The following is a 16402-nucleotide window of genomic DNA, read 5'->3' as shown; positions in this document are numbered from 1 at the left end:
TTTTTTCATTCATTGATAAACTTTTCCAAATACATAGGTATATCGTGCTCATTCCAAAAATGTCTTGCTATATTTAACTTCTTTCATTTGATAATTTTGACTGATAATTAATTGACCGATTATTATTTAACAAAACCAGTCAGGGAGGTTTGAAGCAGTTTGCTGTAGAAAGTATGGCGGACAAATATTTGGAAATTTTGTAGACTTAAATGTACAAAAACATGTTCATTTTGCTCACTTATCCCACTTGCAGCGATGACTTTACCACGTGAGAAGGTGCACAAAGTGCATTTTTGACAATAACATATTTAGAACCGTTTCTACGGTAAAAATTGTGCAGACTGATCTTGCAGTTTTTTAAATTTTCAACAACATCTTTTCCATAAAATTTCTGTACAACCAATAATGTTCACTTTTAGTCACGGCGTCCGTTAAATTTACGCTATTGACAGTTTATTAATCAATTTTCAATAAAATGTAAATTTCCACATCTAAATTGCATGCTCTTTATGAGAGTCCGGTGAAATCGCAATGGTTTGAAAACGGTTAAAGTTATAACAGTTTGAATTTAAACCATACATGCATTTAAAAAAAAATGATATTTTTTGATACTGAATTTTAGAACATCTTTGATAGAGATCGAAAAAACTCCGTTAAGGAATCCATCGATTTGATGAATTTCTTAATAATTAGTTTTTGGGTTATAAAGAACCAAAGATAAATCTGTTAGGGCAATCACACTTATCTTTGTTGTTTATAATTCGAGGAATTGATAAAGAATTATACAGGCTCGCTAAAAAGTATGGATACAGCTAAATATTTTCAGAACGGTTTAGCAGAAATCGTTGAAATTCGGCACACAGGTAGAAGTGTTGAAATTCTATCATTTGACATTTTTTTGAATTTTCTAATAGTTATTTATTTAACGAGTTCGTATGTAAATTGGGCTTTTTGGTATGAGTGGACCAGATTAAAACGCGAGTGAGCGTGCGTTTTAAAGGCCCACGAATGCCAAAAAAAGTCCAATTTTCACAAGAACGAGTTGAATACAAAGTTTTTTTGTTCAACGATCCCCTGAAAGGCTCCAAATCGCTTAAAATCTTTAAAATTAACTTGACCTTTCGTTTTGACAAGTTGTCACATTTATCAAAATCTGTTCACATAGGAGAAAATTCTGACAGTGTAATTAATGTAAATTTCTCTAATGGAGATTTGTTTCCTGTAATATTTGTACCTAATTCAACGGTAAAGTTGCCATCACGACTCATGAGAGATGTACGAGAGGTGTTAGGCTTCTATTATAGAGCTAGAGAAGACTAAATTATGTCCTGACAAAAACTCTTTTGAATTAAATAAAATCTAGAGAACCTTTAAAATTGCTATGCACGTTTCGTAACTAATAATGCTAAAATTAATTGAACTCCTCAAAAGTTAGAGGAGCTTTATTGTCTTCCAAAACAGATCGGTATACACTTCTACAAAAGCTCGGGTTATTTGTATTTCTGTCCTTGTCCTTAATCCTTACGTTGCGTTACGCCGTAATGGTATCTCCTCTTTTAATGTGGGCGACAGCATGGTAGTTTACCGCTCGTCGCTCTGGTGACTGTCTAAATTTTTTCGATAATTTTGATTGAACATTATTCATGTGTGACCTGCGTTGAGGAGTTCGGAGTGTAATAATTGTTCCGGTTTTGGGACCCTGCATAAACGTATGTGAACTTTAAAACCGCAAGGTGAAGCTTGACGTTGATAATACATAAATAAACACGACACTGATTGCATTTTGATATCGTTCTGAGCGAATTTCATTCCACTTCTTCACACGAATGGTGTTTCAGATGGAGGAACAACCGAAGGAAAGGATTAGGTGTTTTTTTGACGTGTCAATAGGAGGTTTACAATCAGGAAGGATTGTATTCGAACTCTTCACAGATATCGTACCAAAAACGTGTGAGAATTTTAGATGCCTTTGTACAGGTGAAAAGGGGCCAGGGCTGAATACGAAAAAGGCGTTGCATTTTAAGGTTGTGTGGGGTTCAGTGATCAAGACTGAGTTGTTGATTTGTGTCTTTACAGGGAGTAGTTTTCCACCGAGTGGTGAAGGATTTTATTATACAGGGTGGCGACTTTTCTAATGGAAATGGGACAGGTGGAGAGAGCATTTATGGAGGAACTTTTGAAGGTATGTGGAACACTTTCATAAAAAAAAAACAGTACAATTGTAAATTGTAGAAGTAATTTGTTGTTTTATCAATTAGATACATATTCAGTAAAAACTCATGTGTAAGAATATGTATCATTCATAGATTTAATTTTTTGCTTCATGCTTAGACCACAATATTATTCTGTGGAGCAATGAAATTGTGGAAAATCATGTCTGATTTGATTTTAAAGCCATAAAAGAGGAAGTAAGTGCAAAGTGTTGGCTTGCAATGCATTGCAGCATTAACTGGAAATTTGTTGTGTTAAATTTGATGGGTACTAAAATACAAAATATATTGTTTCTCAAAGGTCCAGGTACAAAGGAAAGATGTCTTCACCATGTGTTTATTTATAACTCGACTACTGTGGTGTAAATACAGATTAGAACTGATTCAATTTATAATAAAACTAACGAAAATAAATTAAACTGAAATCTGACGGTTCTTAGCAGCGCCAGTAATAACACCACTAAGAATTTTAAGCGTTTGTAAACTGAAATTTGGGAAGGAAAAGCCTCTGGAATATCGTTGGTGGCGTCATATTTGTCAAGCACTGTAACATAAACTACTCAGTAGAAGTAATTAAAATTTAAAAAGTAAAATGGTGGATGTCAGCAGGGTAAGCTATATTAGAAGGCTCTTCAGAATTGGACCTCTGCAAAAGACACCACAAAAGAATGTTTTATTGATAAGTAAACTCTTGGCCACTAACGATAAAAATTTTACGGCGTACTTACCCTTTGAAACCAGACATTCTGTCAGGTTTGGATTGGCGTTTGGAGTTTAGGAAATCTGAAATACGCATGCCAATGGTTTTATTGTAGTTATTACACAAGCATTACATTGTAAAAAATTATGATGCATGTTAATGTCCAAGATAACCGTAAAATGCGTGTTGTATCATGTCCATCCACAACAGCGGAGAAAAACGAATTTATTCTACCAAAGAAAGAAAAAATACAATCACATCAGTTTTTCGTGAGATTTCTTGTGAAAGTACTTTTGCCCTGCCAGGTATAAAAGGAAAACAAATCATAACACTGCACTGTCCGTTTGTGGCCAAGAAAAGTGTATCACGCTAGATAAAAAGTTGGATGTGTGAGAAATCTGTTTGGTAAAAGCGTGCCTCGGCATCATTCGTTAATGGAAACTCTTTCTCTCGAGTTTGATGTACCACTTCAAACCCGCAGGAAAGAGTGTCTATGAATGGTTAATCAGAGGACCTAATACAGAACCCTGCGCAACCCCTAAGTGATACAGCTTAAATGTTGACTTAAAAAAAGACATACTTAATTCATTTTAGTAGGTTATTTCTGAATTCCTAATCTCTGTAATGTATGTTTCATAATAATTTATACATCTACCTTCGGTCAGTATTGTATACTTTATGAAGGATATTATTTGTGTGGGAAAATTAATATACAGGGTGAAATTGAAATGCATCAAATATGTAAACCATAGTGTCTTCAATAAATGAATAAACCGAAAATTGGTTGAACATTTTAAATTCATAAAGTCCAATTTAACTTAATTCCATCCCGAACGAGACGTTTCTGGAAGCTCTAATAAATCGAAACATGAATAACCGCAAAGACGCTTTAAAAACAGAGTCACAAGACCTTACTATGAATGAAATAGCCGAAAAACACTTTAAATACACCGAGCTGCAAAAACGCCAAAGAATACTACTTATGAATGAAACCGCGGTACTAGCACCGGCGATAACAAAACTTCTTAACACCTTTTCTTCTTAAAATTCTCAAAAAATTCAGGAATGATTGTGTATCGCTGTAGAACATTCTGTAAAAATTTCAAATGTTTTAATGAAACGAGTAAATATTTGGTTTTAATTCAATAACCGCCACACTAATTACATAGTTTTTTGATGTCATTGAAATCATGAAAGCATCACCGGTTTTTGAAATAAATGAAATTCGATATTAAAATGCAAAATTTGGCTATGATTTATTATACAGAAGAAGTTGACATGGGTTATTTACGGTACCCTTTAGGGACTAGAGAATTACTAGAAAAGTTCTTAACAGATGTTGACCAACAATGAGGTACATATTTATTTATGACACTGCAGTTGTAAATCTTGATAATTTTTCGCTGTTAATGTTAAAATTGGAATAATTCAAAAACTAATCCTTTTCTTTTGATGCTAATTTCTTAAATATGTTCTTTGAATTAATTGTGAATTATGAGCGTGCACGGGAAAAACATTTTTTTTTTGCTGAAAATCATTTTTTTTATTTTGTGGCTCTGAATGAAGTGATACGGGAAAATTCATTGCACACGTTTGAAGCTTTATATGAAGGGAATGTAACCCTAAAGTTTCGTAATTTTTACTAATTTTTTAATACTATGACATTTCTACCCTCTTGCGCATCTATAGCGTACAATTGAATGCACGTGATTTTCACAATTGGTTTGAAGATTCTAGCGTTTTAATATAGTGATGTACGGTCGGTGGACAAATAAAACTGGGACACTTAAAATTTAATCTATGTAAATCAGACCATTGAATTGTCAATATATTTGTCAGTGTCTGTATAATATGTCATATCAAAGTTAATCTATTTGTGATAAAGCCATAATTAAACGATGCAAATTTGTAAATTTTGACTTATGTAATTGTCATTTTTGTCCCAGTTTTATTTGTCCATCGACTGTACCTACATATTTCGATTTCAGCCTGTATTTTCCATCTTTTGTCGATTCTTTTATTTCATTCGGTACAATAATAGTAGTTTATTTAATAAGTTCGTGTGTAAATTGGGCCTTTTTTCTCACAAGTGGATCATTTTTAAACGCGAGTGAAACGAGCGTTTTAAAGGCCCACGAGTGCCAACGAAGGCCCAATTTACACACGAACGAGTTGAATACAACGTTTTTTTGTTCAACGAGCCCCTTAATAAAGGCCCCAAATCGCCTAAAATCTTTAAAATTAGCTTGACGTTTCGTTTTGACAAGTTGTGACATTTATCAAAATCCGTTCACACAGGAGAAAATTCTCAAATTCTAACAGTGTCGAACAAAAAATTATTAAATTAAATATTCGAATTCTCTGGTTTCTTGTTCGAATTCTTATCTGTTGGACAGAATAACCTTCGTATTTTATAAAAGCTTCAAGTCAGATTCATTCATATCGACTTCTGGCGTCCCCCAGGGTTCAAACCTGGGGTTTTTACTTGTTGTTCCCTTTGTAAATGATTTACCCACTTCATTAAACTGCAAGGGCTGACCATTTAAATATTTTTGCCTCGATAACTAATAAATGAAGATGTCAACATTTTTTAAAAGAACTTGAATATTATTGTCGAATGGTGTAAAAAAAGACCAGAGCGCATGTTTTGCATGGATGTTAATTCATGAAAAGATTTTTTGTTCGTAGACAGTCGATTTTCTGTCGTTTTTTCAGTTTTGAAGTTCAAGTCGAATTTGCTAAAAAATGCACCGCTACCTGTTGCGTGTGTGAATGCATCCAAGACGTACGACGCCACCATATTCGTGTCAAAAATACTATTTAAATATCTATTGTACCTATTACATCTATTGTTGTATTTTTTTTGCGTGGCTGATTTGATTTATTTGAATATGAATTGTTTTTTTGTTTAGTGATTGTATTGTCATATTAATGGTAATTTATGTTGGACAATAAGTCTAATATTATTATTAAATCATGCCGTAAATTTTTTCTCTTATTGGGTGTGAAAAACTAAATAGAGTAATGAGTCTTATTAATTACGTTTAACAATGATTATTTAATAAATTACTAAAATTACTCTTAATTCGAAATGACCTCATTTAGCCTTCCTAGATTGTTTCACAGCGCTTTAAATGGGTATTCGAAATTTCTGTGAAATCGACATTTTCTTCTAGTATTGAATACAATTTGTAATGTAGTGGATTTAGTTTTGGACTACCAGAAGGGCAACTTCCAGCCATTGCAAATTAGACACATTCTTTTGAAGTCAACGCTGCGATAATCTTCATTTATTTCATCTTGCTTAGATCACAGATTTCTTTATGTGGAATACAGAAGTTACAAATCTGAATTGTTTAAGCAGAATTCGGGAGTTGCCCAGAGATCTGTGTTGGGGCGTTTGTTCTTTGATAATCGCATTAAATTGCAAAATAACATTTTTAAACAAAGACACGTGCTTTGTTGTTTTTCTAGGAAATCTTAACAGCATAGTTTTTGATTACTCTATAATTTTCCTTTTCAGATGAAAATTTTGATTTGAAACATGACCAACCCCTTCTGCTTTCGATGGCAAATAGAGGAAAAGACACGAACGGGTCTCAGTTTTTCATGTGAGTTTTAAATTAAACTTGATCATAATTTAATTATAAACAGGACGTAAAGTACGTACAGTAAGTGTTGGTTACTGCAAGGGAAATGTTCGATCGTTTTACTTATTCGTATGTTAGTACAGTTTAAATAAAATTTACTGCGGTGAGTGCACTTTGGTATCGAGATAAAATTGTCGCATTAACGAATGAAGAAGAGCGTAACAGTTTTCTGTCGATCATTTAATCAAACATTAGTTTACATAATTTACGCAACAATACTTTACGATCGTTTCATTTTTATGTTTGTCGATATTTCTTTTTGCGAAAAGTGTAAGTGAAGGACAGAAATATACATTTGAGTTCACATTTTTTAACTATATTACAATTATAAATAGGTAGAATGATAAACACTCGATATTTTTAAACTGAAATACAAGAGGTGGATCAAGAAGGACTGTTCTATTGCTTTTTTTGACAGATATCTGACGTAACCTTAACAACGACAAAATGGTAGGTTGCGAGAGCAAAAATGAACGGTAAAAAGTAATCAAACTCGAAATACAGAACAATTACCTAAAAATTTATCAAAGGAAATGCTCGAAGTGCCCCCCATATTGTCATAAACATAAATTAACTCTTCTTGTTAAAACAGATTTAAAAGCATGTTGAATTTAATTTGAAATGTCAATTGTCAAATGTGATTTGTCAATGGTGCGGCCGTCAACGACCGGAAGTTACTCCATTTATTCATATTTCATCAACTATTTATACTAAACAGTTTAAATTATTTAAGAGATCTAAACTGATTTGCGACTTTACATTTTTCTACGTTATCAGCTGCCTTATCCTATCTCGACTATTCAAGGTTATCACGAACGACAACTCCAATTCACAGAAAATTTTCAATTTTATTTAATACAATAAGAAATGGAAGTTTATGTAGGTAGTGTAGAGTGGTAAATTGACATATTTAAGTTTTGTGCGAAGTAGCTCTTAATGCGCTTGTGTATTTGTGCAATTTTGTTTTTCAGAAAATCGGAATAAGAAAAGGTATTTTTTTAATGTGGGTGTTACGACATTCACATCTTGGAGCAAAATATTTTCACGGTCATAAATCGCACAACAAAACATTTTCAAATGGTCTCTTTAAGTTATCATATTTCTTGTACTGGCCGCAACGACCGTGATTTATAATAATTTTATTGACAACTTGTACATGCATGTTTAAAAAGTGTAAAAACTCTGTAGTTTGTTGTTGTATTGTTTGGGAAATTTCAATTTTCCTCTCGTTTAAAATGTGCAGATTCCTAGGTATAATTTTAAAAAATTGTAACATTTAGTAAATTTCTCAGTTGCCTAAAGAGATGTGTTACAGAACAGTTACTTTTGTTGTTCTGTAGCAGTACGTCTGTTCCATCTATCCTGGCCTTCGCTGATCATATCTTGTCATGTTTTGTGTTATAGTACTACACAACCGGCCCCTCATCTCGACAAGTGAGTAATTGGACGATCGATCATTTTCTTTTTACCGACATTTTGTAAATCTTTCAGTGTACATGTTGTCTTTGGACGTGTTGTCGGAGGAGTTGATGTCGTTCGTCAGATCGAATCGTTGCCAGTCGATGCGAACAGTCGTCCTTTGCAGGATGCCAAGATTGTGAAATGCGGAGAACTGGTGAGACAAGTGAAAGGTAAGCGACAGATGTGGTGATTTTGTGGTAGTTTTCTCAACGAGAATCTTGTGCAGTTAAGAAAGATAAAAAGAAGAAGAAGGAAGAAAACGAGAACGAGGAGGAATCGTCGGGTGACGAAAAGAAAAAGAAAAAACACAAGAAGGACAAGAAGAAGGAAAAGAAGGATAAAAGGCATAAAGAGTATGTTGAATTGAAGTTGAGATGATTTTTGTGAGAGTTGTTTGTTTTTGTGATGAGCAGGAAAGCTGATGCGGATTCTGAGGAAGAAGGTGAGTTGAAGGATCTTCATCCGTTGGCGACAGTGACGGATATAAATCCGGAAGACATCCCAGACGTACCGTTTAATAAGTTTCTGATGAGAGGACCTCAGGAAAAAGAAAAGGATAAGAAGTTTAAGAAAAGGAAAGGTACGAGTTGGGTGAAAGTAGTAGTGACGGAAACGGATGTAGTTTGTTGTTAAAGAGGGTAGTAAGGATAGATTTTTTTAGATGATTTTAGAAGCGGGGGTGTGCGAGAGAGAAATCGAAGAGATTGGGACAACCACGGTTTCAGAAGAGATCGACCGATAACAACCAAAAGTGGAAGAATGATCAAGGGAAGAGGGAAATTCGTAAGATATCTTAGAGAAAACCGCAACGATTGAATGTTTATCATGTTTTCAAAATTCAGAGATACAGAACGCCTTCGAGAAGCAGATCGAGGAGCGGAACTCCTTTGCATTGGAGGAAAGAAGAGTCGCGCGTCATAAAACTGTCCGAATTTGAAAAACTAGAAGCCGAACGTAAAAAACGTGAAGAACGGAGGAAATTGGAAAAAGCGAGCAAAGAGGAGAATCGGCAAGAAAACGAAGTGACGGATAACGCGCCGGAAAAGCAGGACAAGGAAGTAGACTATAACGCTTTGGACTACGAGGAGAACCAGTCGGAAGAAGACGAAGCAGTAAAGAAACAAGTGCCGAGCTTGGTTCAGTATCCACTTCCGGGAAGTTTTAATCCCAACAAAGAACAAGCGACGAGCGAGCTGAACGCGCCCCACCCAGACGAGATGATAAACAACGCGAAAAGCGAGGTGATGGCGATGGCGTTGGGCGTGCAGGTGAAGACCGGGGAGGAGTCGCCGCCGCGAGATGGTCCCATCAGCGGTTTCGACAAGAAAAACAAACAGAACGAGGTAATCGATGGTGTGACGCAGCTTGTTGATTTTGAGTGCGATTTTTTTACTGTCCAGATCATCCAGAACAACGACCACCACACCACGAACCTGATGAAGTTGGCGGGTCAGTCGAATAACATCGCGAAGAACCGCAACTTGTCAGAAGCCAGTAAGAAAGACGCAGAGGTGCGCACAGGACGTAACAAATTCGAAACGGAGAAACCGGATAATCACAACGACGAGAACAGAGCGTCGTACAAAAACGGCGGATACCGCGAACCCAACAGACGAAGAGTCGAAAGAAGACCGTTCGACGAGCGACGACCCGTCCGGAGGCAGTTCGGAAGACGCGAAAGAGGCCGATACGTTCCCTATCCGTCCAGAGAACGCAAGTACAGAAGATCGCCTCGGAGGTCGAGGTCGAAGCACAGACAGAGGTCGCGGTCGCGCAGACATTCGCGCACCAGAAGATCCCCCAGCAAGGAGAGACCGAGGAACAGATCGAAATCGGTCACCGACGACGAGAAGAAAGCGAAGAAGCAACCGGAAAGCGACAAAGAAGAAAAGAAGGTCGATGACACGGAAGAGAAGTACAAAAAGCTTTTGATATTGCGCAAGCAGATGGAGCTGTTGGAGATGAAGAAGAAAAAGGAAGTGGAACAGGTGATTGTGCGGAACGTCGCGCGCGCTCAGCGGGTTTGATTGTTTTTGTTGTTTAGAAATTGCTGGAGGAGAAGCACAGGAAGGCGAAGGAGGAGGCCGACATGTTGGAAAAGGCGAAGAAGGCGAAGAGGGAGGCGATAGAAAAGGAGAAGCTGCTGAAGACGTACAAAGTGCTGCAGGAACTGGACAAGAACAGTTCCAGCAAGTCGAAGCGGGCGCGGAGTTACAGCTCCGGCAGTTCGAGCAGTTACAGCGACAGTTCGAGTGATTCGTCGGCGAGGTAGAATTCAGATGTTTTGTAATCATTGTAATCGATTTGGTGCGTTTGCGTAGGAAGTCGAAAAAGCGCGGGAGATCTCGATCCAGGTCGAGGAGGAAGGGGAAAAGGCGGAGCAGCTCCAGCAGCAGCGGTAGGTCCAAACGCAGAGGCTATACACCTAAGAAGAAAAGATAATGTAGAGACGATCCTAGTACCTATTTTGAATACGTTTTCTTATTTTTTTTTTCATAAGTGTTTGACTAAACATTTTCAATATTACTTGGATATGTATATTTTTGGGATTAGTGTTCTAATTACGACAACACCATTATAGTTTATGTAAAAATTACATGAAAAATAAATACATCTCGACTTCGTTTTAACAACTCTGTTGTGATGCCGCATTTACACTGTCCCAAGTTTTATTTAGGCAAGTGCAACGGTGCAAGCAAGACGTGTAGAGCATTTTCTTGCATGCAAGAACTGCACAAGTCAACAGTATTGGAAGTTGCGGCAGCCTTGACCGCAAGTAGTTGTGCAACAAAAGGAGTTAGTTCCTTTGACAGATTGAAAAATTGTTAGGAAGTTGATGCAACTCCCAATACTGCACTCGCCATCACAACTGCAACGTGGAAACACGGCGTAAGGTACAGTCGCGAGCAATAAATTTTGGTCGTCAAGGTCATTCTTTGACGCAATCGAAAATGCTCCATTGTAAAACAGTCGTAAATGTCATAACCTATCATCATGTATGACATTAATTGTCATTTTGTTCTCATTTTTTTGACACTTTGTTGACGTGACCATAATCAGGCAGGGAATTTTTTTAAATTTGTGACAATCTAACCAAATTTTGAAATGACATTGACGACCAAAATTTATTGCTCGCGACAGTACCTTGACCTGTTGGTTTGTACAGATGGAGGTGCACAGGCGAGAAAAACATCAGTCAAAATACCAAACACTTTATTATTCATCATATTGCTGTCGCAGCAATATAAAATCTAATATAATTATTAAAGTTAACAATTTTAACACTTGCTATGTGATTTTCATCGCTTTTATTTATCGAGAGGACAGTGTTTCATCATTAGATAGAGTCTGACGGTCACATGTAAAAAGTCATGAAAATTAGGTACAGAAAATATGCATGTAGGAAATCGAATAAAAAATAATTATGGTTACAAAACTTAATAGTTATATTATAAAATAATACGAGTGTCGAGTGAGAAAAAAAGCTTGTATAAAACCTTGATATTAAGCTACTGCTTCGACTTCCATCGGTTGCTCCACCTCGCTCTCCGTCTTCTTTTTTTTCTTTTTGGCAGCTTTGGGGTTAGCGGAACTCTTAAGTATCGACTGGACTTGCGGATCGCTGATGGAATGCTCCGACTTGTACAGTTCGTGATCGAAAGGTAGACCCGTTATTTTGTGTGGTCCGTTCGGCATCAACAACACCGTGAACTTAAAATGAGCGACCAGTTCGCCTGCAACAAAAAATCAAACAACTCGACGTGACCTTCGCCTACGACATTTCCGGCTTACTCGGTTTTTCATAAAGCACTTGGAAAGGTTCGATTAGTTTATTTTTGACGCACTCCACGACTCCCATCTTCGCCTTGGTCTCGTCTTGGAAGCCGCGCAGGTTGAAGGGCATGCTCCCGTGTTTCGTGCGGACCTCCGTGTAGAACATCCTCGAAGCTTTCAGCTTGAGCTGGTACGTTTCGTCGGTTTTCTTGTAGATGGAAACCCGATTGTCTCTTTCTTTGCCGACGCCTTCTCCGGTGCTTATCAGGACGTCCATGGCGTACACTTCGTGTTTGTCCAGTTCGAACTTCTCGTGCTCCTTTTTCTGGGCCTCGTTCGGATTCTGGATGATCGTTTTTTCGCCGTCGATTTTGAACTGTTTCAGCTGGTGACTCAACATCCCTTCCACCGGTTTGCAGTTGAACGATTCGGCCACTCGCTGTACGGCGTCGGTGACCGTGTACGTCTCGTTGCCCGGCTTCAACAACCTGAGGGCGGCTTCGGAAGCGTAATGGGCGGCCAAAATGACGTCGGCTTGTCTGCCGACAGCTTTCTTTTCGCTGGAGACGCCCAAGATGATCGTGTGAGCGACTACGGCGATGAACCCGTCGATGTGAGCACCCAAATCGCTGCAACGGTGATTTTCATTTAACGATACTGTCTTTCCAACAAAATATAATGTTCATTCGGTGATGGTGCTCTCAGATTAATAGTTCCAATCACTGGATTTCAGTAGGATCAATTGGACAAAATACATAAATCATCATAAATAAGAACTTAATGCACCATGGGGTGCCTTTGCTCATTATCATACTATTGTGTTGTTTCACACGTGTAAAATAAATTAAACAATAAGAACAAAAAATTATAATATGATTCCTGCAATAACAATAAAATCACAATGGGTCACTAAGATGCATGTGGCACAAAAAAAGTATATATTTACATAAAAAGACTGATAACTTATTTATCTACGTTTTTGTACAACCAAGGTGAAACATTTTATAAAAGCGCACTATTAAAATCTTATTTTATTTGACAAGACCACAGATGTGATCTATACTTTACTGTTATGATTCTGATCTCAGTTATTATTTCTACCAATTATCTTTGTTAGCAGTTTTATAGGAATATTTTCAATGGCATCAAGCCAAAAGTAATATTACTGTGACTTTTATTTTCTGTAATATACAAGTCAGTTTAAACATCCACTAAAAATGTTTGCAAAATAAATCATGTTTAAATGTTCTCTGCCACAAGCATTACTAAGAACTCCCATATAAATCCCTTTTTTTTCTGTTTTTTATTCTTTCTGCTTTTTTTTTTGTTTTGACCCTTGGGCCATGCAACGTTAAAAACCAAACTCACACTTTAACCATATCTCCATCCTTGAGAATACAGTCTGGTTCACTGGCAATCGGTGAAAAGTGGCAAATGCAGTTGTTGACAGAAACACAAGTCGGGAAAGCGATTCCCTTTTTCAGTTCCTTCTCCTTCTTGAACACTTTGCTTGTTTCTTCGACGATCAGTTGATCACCAAACTCGCAGATTTCCCGCACCGAGCTCCCAGCAGTGCATTTTTCCAGAACTTGTTTCAAGATTCCTAAAACCCAAAACGTGTAAATCGTTTTCTCGAAAAACTGTTGGCACGCTCCTCCAAAAAACGCGATTACTACGCGGGAGTGAGTTCGCACTTGGTACGCATAGACAAAATATTGGATTTTTCATTTCCGAAACCACATGGTTGCTTCCCACAACTAAATCCATATGGCCGTAACCGGATTTTTGCAAGTGGACGCTTAAGGCAATGATCTTTCGAGTACTGACACGGCTTACAAATTAATCTGGCAAAACTCACTGTTAACAATTTCTCCTGCCATTTTATACTTGGTGACCACCAAGTCTTCCGAAATTGTTTTCTCCACATTTTTGTCGTCCGCCATTTCTTCCACACACCAAAACTCAACTCGGCGGCTGTCACGTGACCGCTTCTGATAAATCACTTTGGCGGAAAATTTAAACGCGAGCAATGTTCATCCATGCAATTAAAGCTTTAAAATAACAACAAGCCTGTTTAAAAAAATTCTCTTATCTTATTTGACGTTAACATACAATTAGACGTAATTTACTGAATAGTTATTGGAATGATACGTTAAATTTGACAAATGCTACATTTTGTTGAAGTCAATGCTAGAGATATTGACACATTTGTGTTGGCCATCCTGTGAAGCATCACAACACTGTTGACGTTAACTTTCCCGCCTAAAATGTTCAACGAATTTTAAATGACAAAACAAGGGAAAAACAGTTTGCTTCTTATCGGCTTGTTATTCCATTCAAAAGTAGATATATTTTTACAGAGGCAGAAAAACGGTTGATCTCTTTATTAAGTAATGTGATTTTCTGCCTGCTGTGACAGGCCAAATAATTCAAAACGAAACCAAAAAATGGAACTAATTTTTTTTTCTTCGCTCTTTTTAAGCACTTAAAATATCAGTTCTAGAAGTGAACTGATTGTTCATAATAGGTATTTGTAACGATTAAAAAGTAAATAAGATTATGGGAACACTAAAAATAAAAAGCGTTTTTCTTATTTACGAAACTATTTACTACAAAAATTAAATCTTTGAGAGTCAATTCATTTCCACATCACTTACTAAAAACTTTAATGTGAAAACTAAAGTCATTGGGGACGTTGTATCTGCAACCATAATGTCAGTACCATCTTTTAAACCCAACTCCACCAGAGTTTTATTTAAATTGTCTCTAGTTCGTTCCTCAATACTTTTGATAGTTGAAATGTACAAAGTTTTATTCTTTCCATCAATTACTGTGGTCAATCCAGGATTCTTCATCTGGTAGGTCTCTTCTTCACAAAGTAAATTTATCAGATCCTTCAACTTCATTTTGTTTGGATCTGTTACGTTTAAAGTTTGTGGTACTTGTGAACATACCACACAATTATCTTTTCTCTCAGCTGTGTAAGTATAAGTGTAAATACCGTCCACGTCATTAAACACCATATAATTATTCAAAGGCAAACAACAACTGGTTGCAATTTTAAATACCTTAAAGTAAAAGAATAAAGCATTTAAAATTAATTTCGTGTATGTGAGACTTACTTCAGTGGCACAGATTCCAGCTATGACAGCATTTGTTGATGCCACTGCTGGAATTATATTTTTTACAACACCTTGTACCAAACGATAAGTCACTCCTGTGATATTAAACTGCAAAGCTCTCTCTACTGACTTCTCATAAACCCAACCAATGTGTTGTGAGTCATCTCCATCTAAGGTACTGTTAAATGGATTTTCTTTAGGCCAAAGGACCACTTTAACATATTCAATGCAATGTTCAGGAAGTCGTGGGGTGTTAGCAATCGTGCAAAGTGGATACGTAACTTGTGGTGGGTACAGGTCTAAGGTACAATCCACACATGCACTATTACCAGGCACAATAACACGAGCATTTCCTTTGAAACCTTCAGTACCTACAATAATCGTTGATACAACACATTTATTTTGAGCTAAAATTTTTTTTAATTGCTTTTAGTCTTCTACGTTGTCCCACAACATCGTAGGTAAAATTTCGGCACATTTTAAAAATACACCCTGTATATCATATTTTATAAAACCAATGCGGTTTTCTTGCTTTAAAGCATATTTCCTGGAGGTTACTTCGCATTGGCGTACATTTTATAAAATATGATAGATATACAATGTAGCAGAATAAAAGCAATTAAAAAAAATTGTATGACATAGGATTTTTTAAATATTTTTTCCGAGTTCTACATGAAACCAGTAGCTCGTGGTTAAAATTTTTCCGCGCATTTCAATAACACCCTGTATTTTACAAACTATTTTGTACCTCCATCGACTAAAGGTATAATTGTAGAATTGTCAAGAACACCATCTTCATAATTCAGTAGTGACATGATCATCCCATTTATCCATCTTCTGGCAACAATAGAATCCAGTCCGCATACTATTATGTGAAAACTTCTATAAAAGCCCTCATCATAGTCTTGAATTTTGCAAAAATGAGGTGTGACTTGACATCCAGGAATTCTCTTGTTAACAAAAGCAGCAGCTACTTTGGCTTTAGACTGGCCTATGTCCTTCTGCCTAAACAGAAACTGTCGATTTAAATTTGATAAATCAATTGTGTCCATATCGATCACATGGATTTGTTTGAAACCCATCAAGGCTAAATTTTTGAGTAATTCACAGCCTAGTCCGCCAGCACCGATGACGAGGACCTTGCACGATGTCACTATAAAATCCATTATTTCTGAGGATGGTTCGAATTCTGGATGGCAGAATGGTCCCGGTCTTTCTAATACTTTACGCAAATGGCCCCACCGTTTTTGCGTGGAATCTTGTCCTTCGCTCATCGTTGTGGAGTTTTATTGTTACACTTGTAAAACCCTAAAATGTTTATTCTACGAAAATTAGTTTTTCTTGTCGGCTTTTTATAAATTCAAACGTCAACTGTCAAACTTTATGTCAAAATATCTTTCAATTTGATGCGTTTAAAGCGCCACAAATTGTTACAAAACAAGAAATCGCTTTGTAATTAAATTGCTGCAATTATAACAGCGTCAC

The 16402-nt window shown here is 36.7% G+C and overlaps 3 protein-coding genes across 6 annotated transcripts; 1 reads left to right on the top strand and 2 right to left on the bottom strand.

Annotated features, from left to right (window-relative positions):
• The first annotated feature begins 1533 nt into the window (after positions 1 to 1533).
• On the top strand, positions 1534 to 10654 carry Moca-cyp (nuclear cyclophilin protein Moca-cyp). Of its 4 annotated transcripts, none has more exons than XM_069055986.1 (13): positions 1534 to 1709; positions 1839 to 2024; positions 2077 to 2182; positions 6434 to 6521; positions 7965 to 7994; positions 8052 to 8191; positions 8248 to 8374; positions 8435 to 8601; positions 8683 to 8804; positions 8864 to 9364; positions 9422 to 10009; positions 10066 to 10289; positions 10343 to 10654. In XM_069055986.1, the coding sequence occupies exons 2-13, from the start codon at positions 1839 to 1841 to the stop codon at positions 10461 to 10463; spliced, it is 2400 nt and encodes a 799-aa protein (XP_068912087.1). In that variant the 5' UTR covers positions 1534 to 1709; the 3' UTR covers positions 10464 to 10654. The 4 variants fall into 4 exon arrangements, with proteins under 4 accessions (XP_068912087.1, XP_068912088.1, XP_068912090.1 ...); XM_069055987.1 differs by having other exon boundaries at positions 1534 to 1733; XM_069055989.1 differs by lacking the exon at positions 1534 to 1709 and having other exon boundaries at positions 1988 to 2024; positions 7904 to 7994.
• Positions 10655 to 11217: 563 nt separating this feature from the next.
• LOC138136711 (proliferation-associated protein 2G4) lies at positions 11218 to 13809 on the bottom strand. Its single transcript, XM_069055998.1, has 4 exons — positions 13654 to 13809; positions 13164 to 13398; positions 11814 to 12424; positions 11218 to 11755 (listed from the first exon to the last, which is right to left on the bottom strand). Exons 1-4 carry the CDS (start codon positions 13736 to 13738, stop codon positions 11526 to 11528), a joined length of 1161 nt encoding a protein of 386 aa, XP_068912099.1. The 5' UTR covers positions 13739 to 13809; the 3' UTR covers positions 11218 to 11525.
• Positions 13810 to 14379: 570 nt separating this feature from the next.
• Uba3 (Ubiquitin-like activating enzyme 3) lies at positions 14380 to 16346 on the bottom strand. The gene is made up of 3 exons (XM_069055996.1): positions 15666 to 16346; positions 14918 to 15288; positions 14380 to 14863 (listed from the first exon to the last, which is right to left on the bottom strand). Exons 1-3 carry the CDS (start codon positions 16189 to 16191, stop codon positions 14429 to 14431), a joined length of 1332 nt encoding a protein of 443 aa, XP_068912097.1. The 5' UTR covers positions 16192 to 16346; the 3' UTR covers positions 14380 to 14428.
• Positions 16347 to 16402: the final 56 nt, after the last annotated feature.

This window comes from Tenebrio molitor, chromosome 8, assembly GCF_963966145.1.
Source record: "Tenebrio molitor chromosome 8, icTenMoli1.1, whole genome shotgun sequence".
In the NCBI taxonomy this organism is placed as follows: Eukaryota; Metazoa; Arthropoda; class Insecta; order Coleoptera; family Tenebrionidae; genus Tenebrio; species Tenebrio molitor.
The sequence above is the reverse complement of the archived record's forward strand: the minus strand, read 5'-3'. Positions and strand labels throughout refer to the sequence as shown.

Bases quoted from the DNA above. Each gene is read 5' to 3' on its own strand.
- Moca-cyp (XM_069055986.1), top strand. From the start codon at position 1,839: ATGGAGGAACAACCGAAGGAAAGGATTAGGTGTTTTTTTGACGTGTCA. The intron at 7,995-8,051 runs GTGAGTAATTGG...TAAATCTTTCAG, and splicing joins CCGGCCCCTCATCTCGACAA to TGTACATGTTGTCTTTGGAC. The intron at 10,290-10,342 runs GTAGAATTCAGA...GCGTTTGCGTAG, and splicing joins TCGAGTGATTCGTCGGCGAG to GAAGTCGAAAAAGCGCGGGA.
- LOC138136711 (XM_069055998.1), bottom strand. From the start codon at position 13,738: ATGGCGGACGACAAAAATGTGGAGAAAACAATTTCGGAAGACTTGGTG. The intron at 13,399-13,653 runs GTGAGTTTTGCC...TTTGGGTTTTAG, and splicing joins GGCAGGAGAAATTGTTAACA to GAATCTTGAAACAAGTTCTG. The intron at 12,425-13,163 runs GTGAGTTTGGTT...TCACCGTTGCAG, and splicing joins GATGGAGATATGGTTAAAGT to CGATTTGGGTGCTCACATCG.
- Uba3 (XM_069055996.1), bottom strand. From the start codon at position 16,191: ATGAGCGAAGGACAAGATTCCACGCAAAAACGGTGGGGCCATTTGCGT. The intron at 15,289-15,665 runs GTACAAAATAGT...CGATTATTGTAG, and splicing joins TATACCTTTAGTCGATGGAG to GTACTGAAGGTTTCAAAGGA. The intron at 14,864-14,917 runs GTAAGTCTCACA...TTTTACTTTAAG, and splicing joins CTGGAATCTGTGCCACTGAA to GTATTTAAAATTGCAACCAG.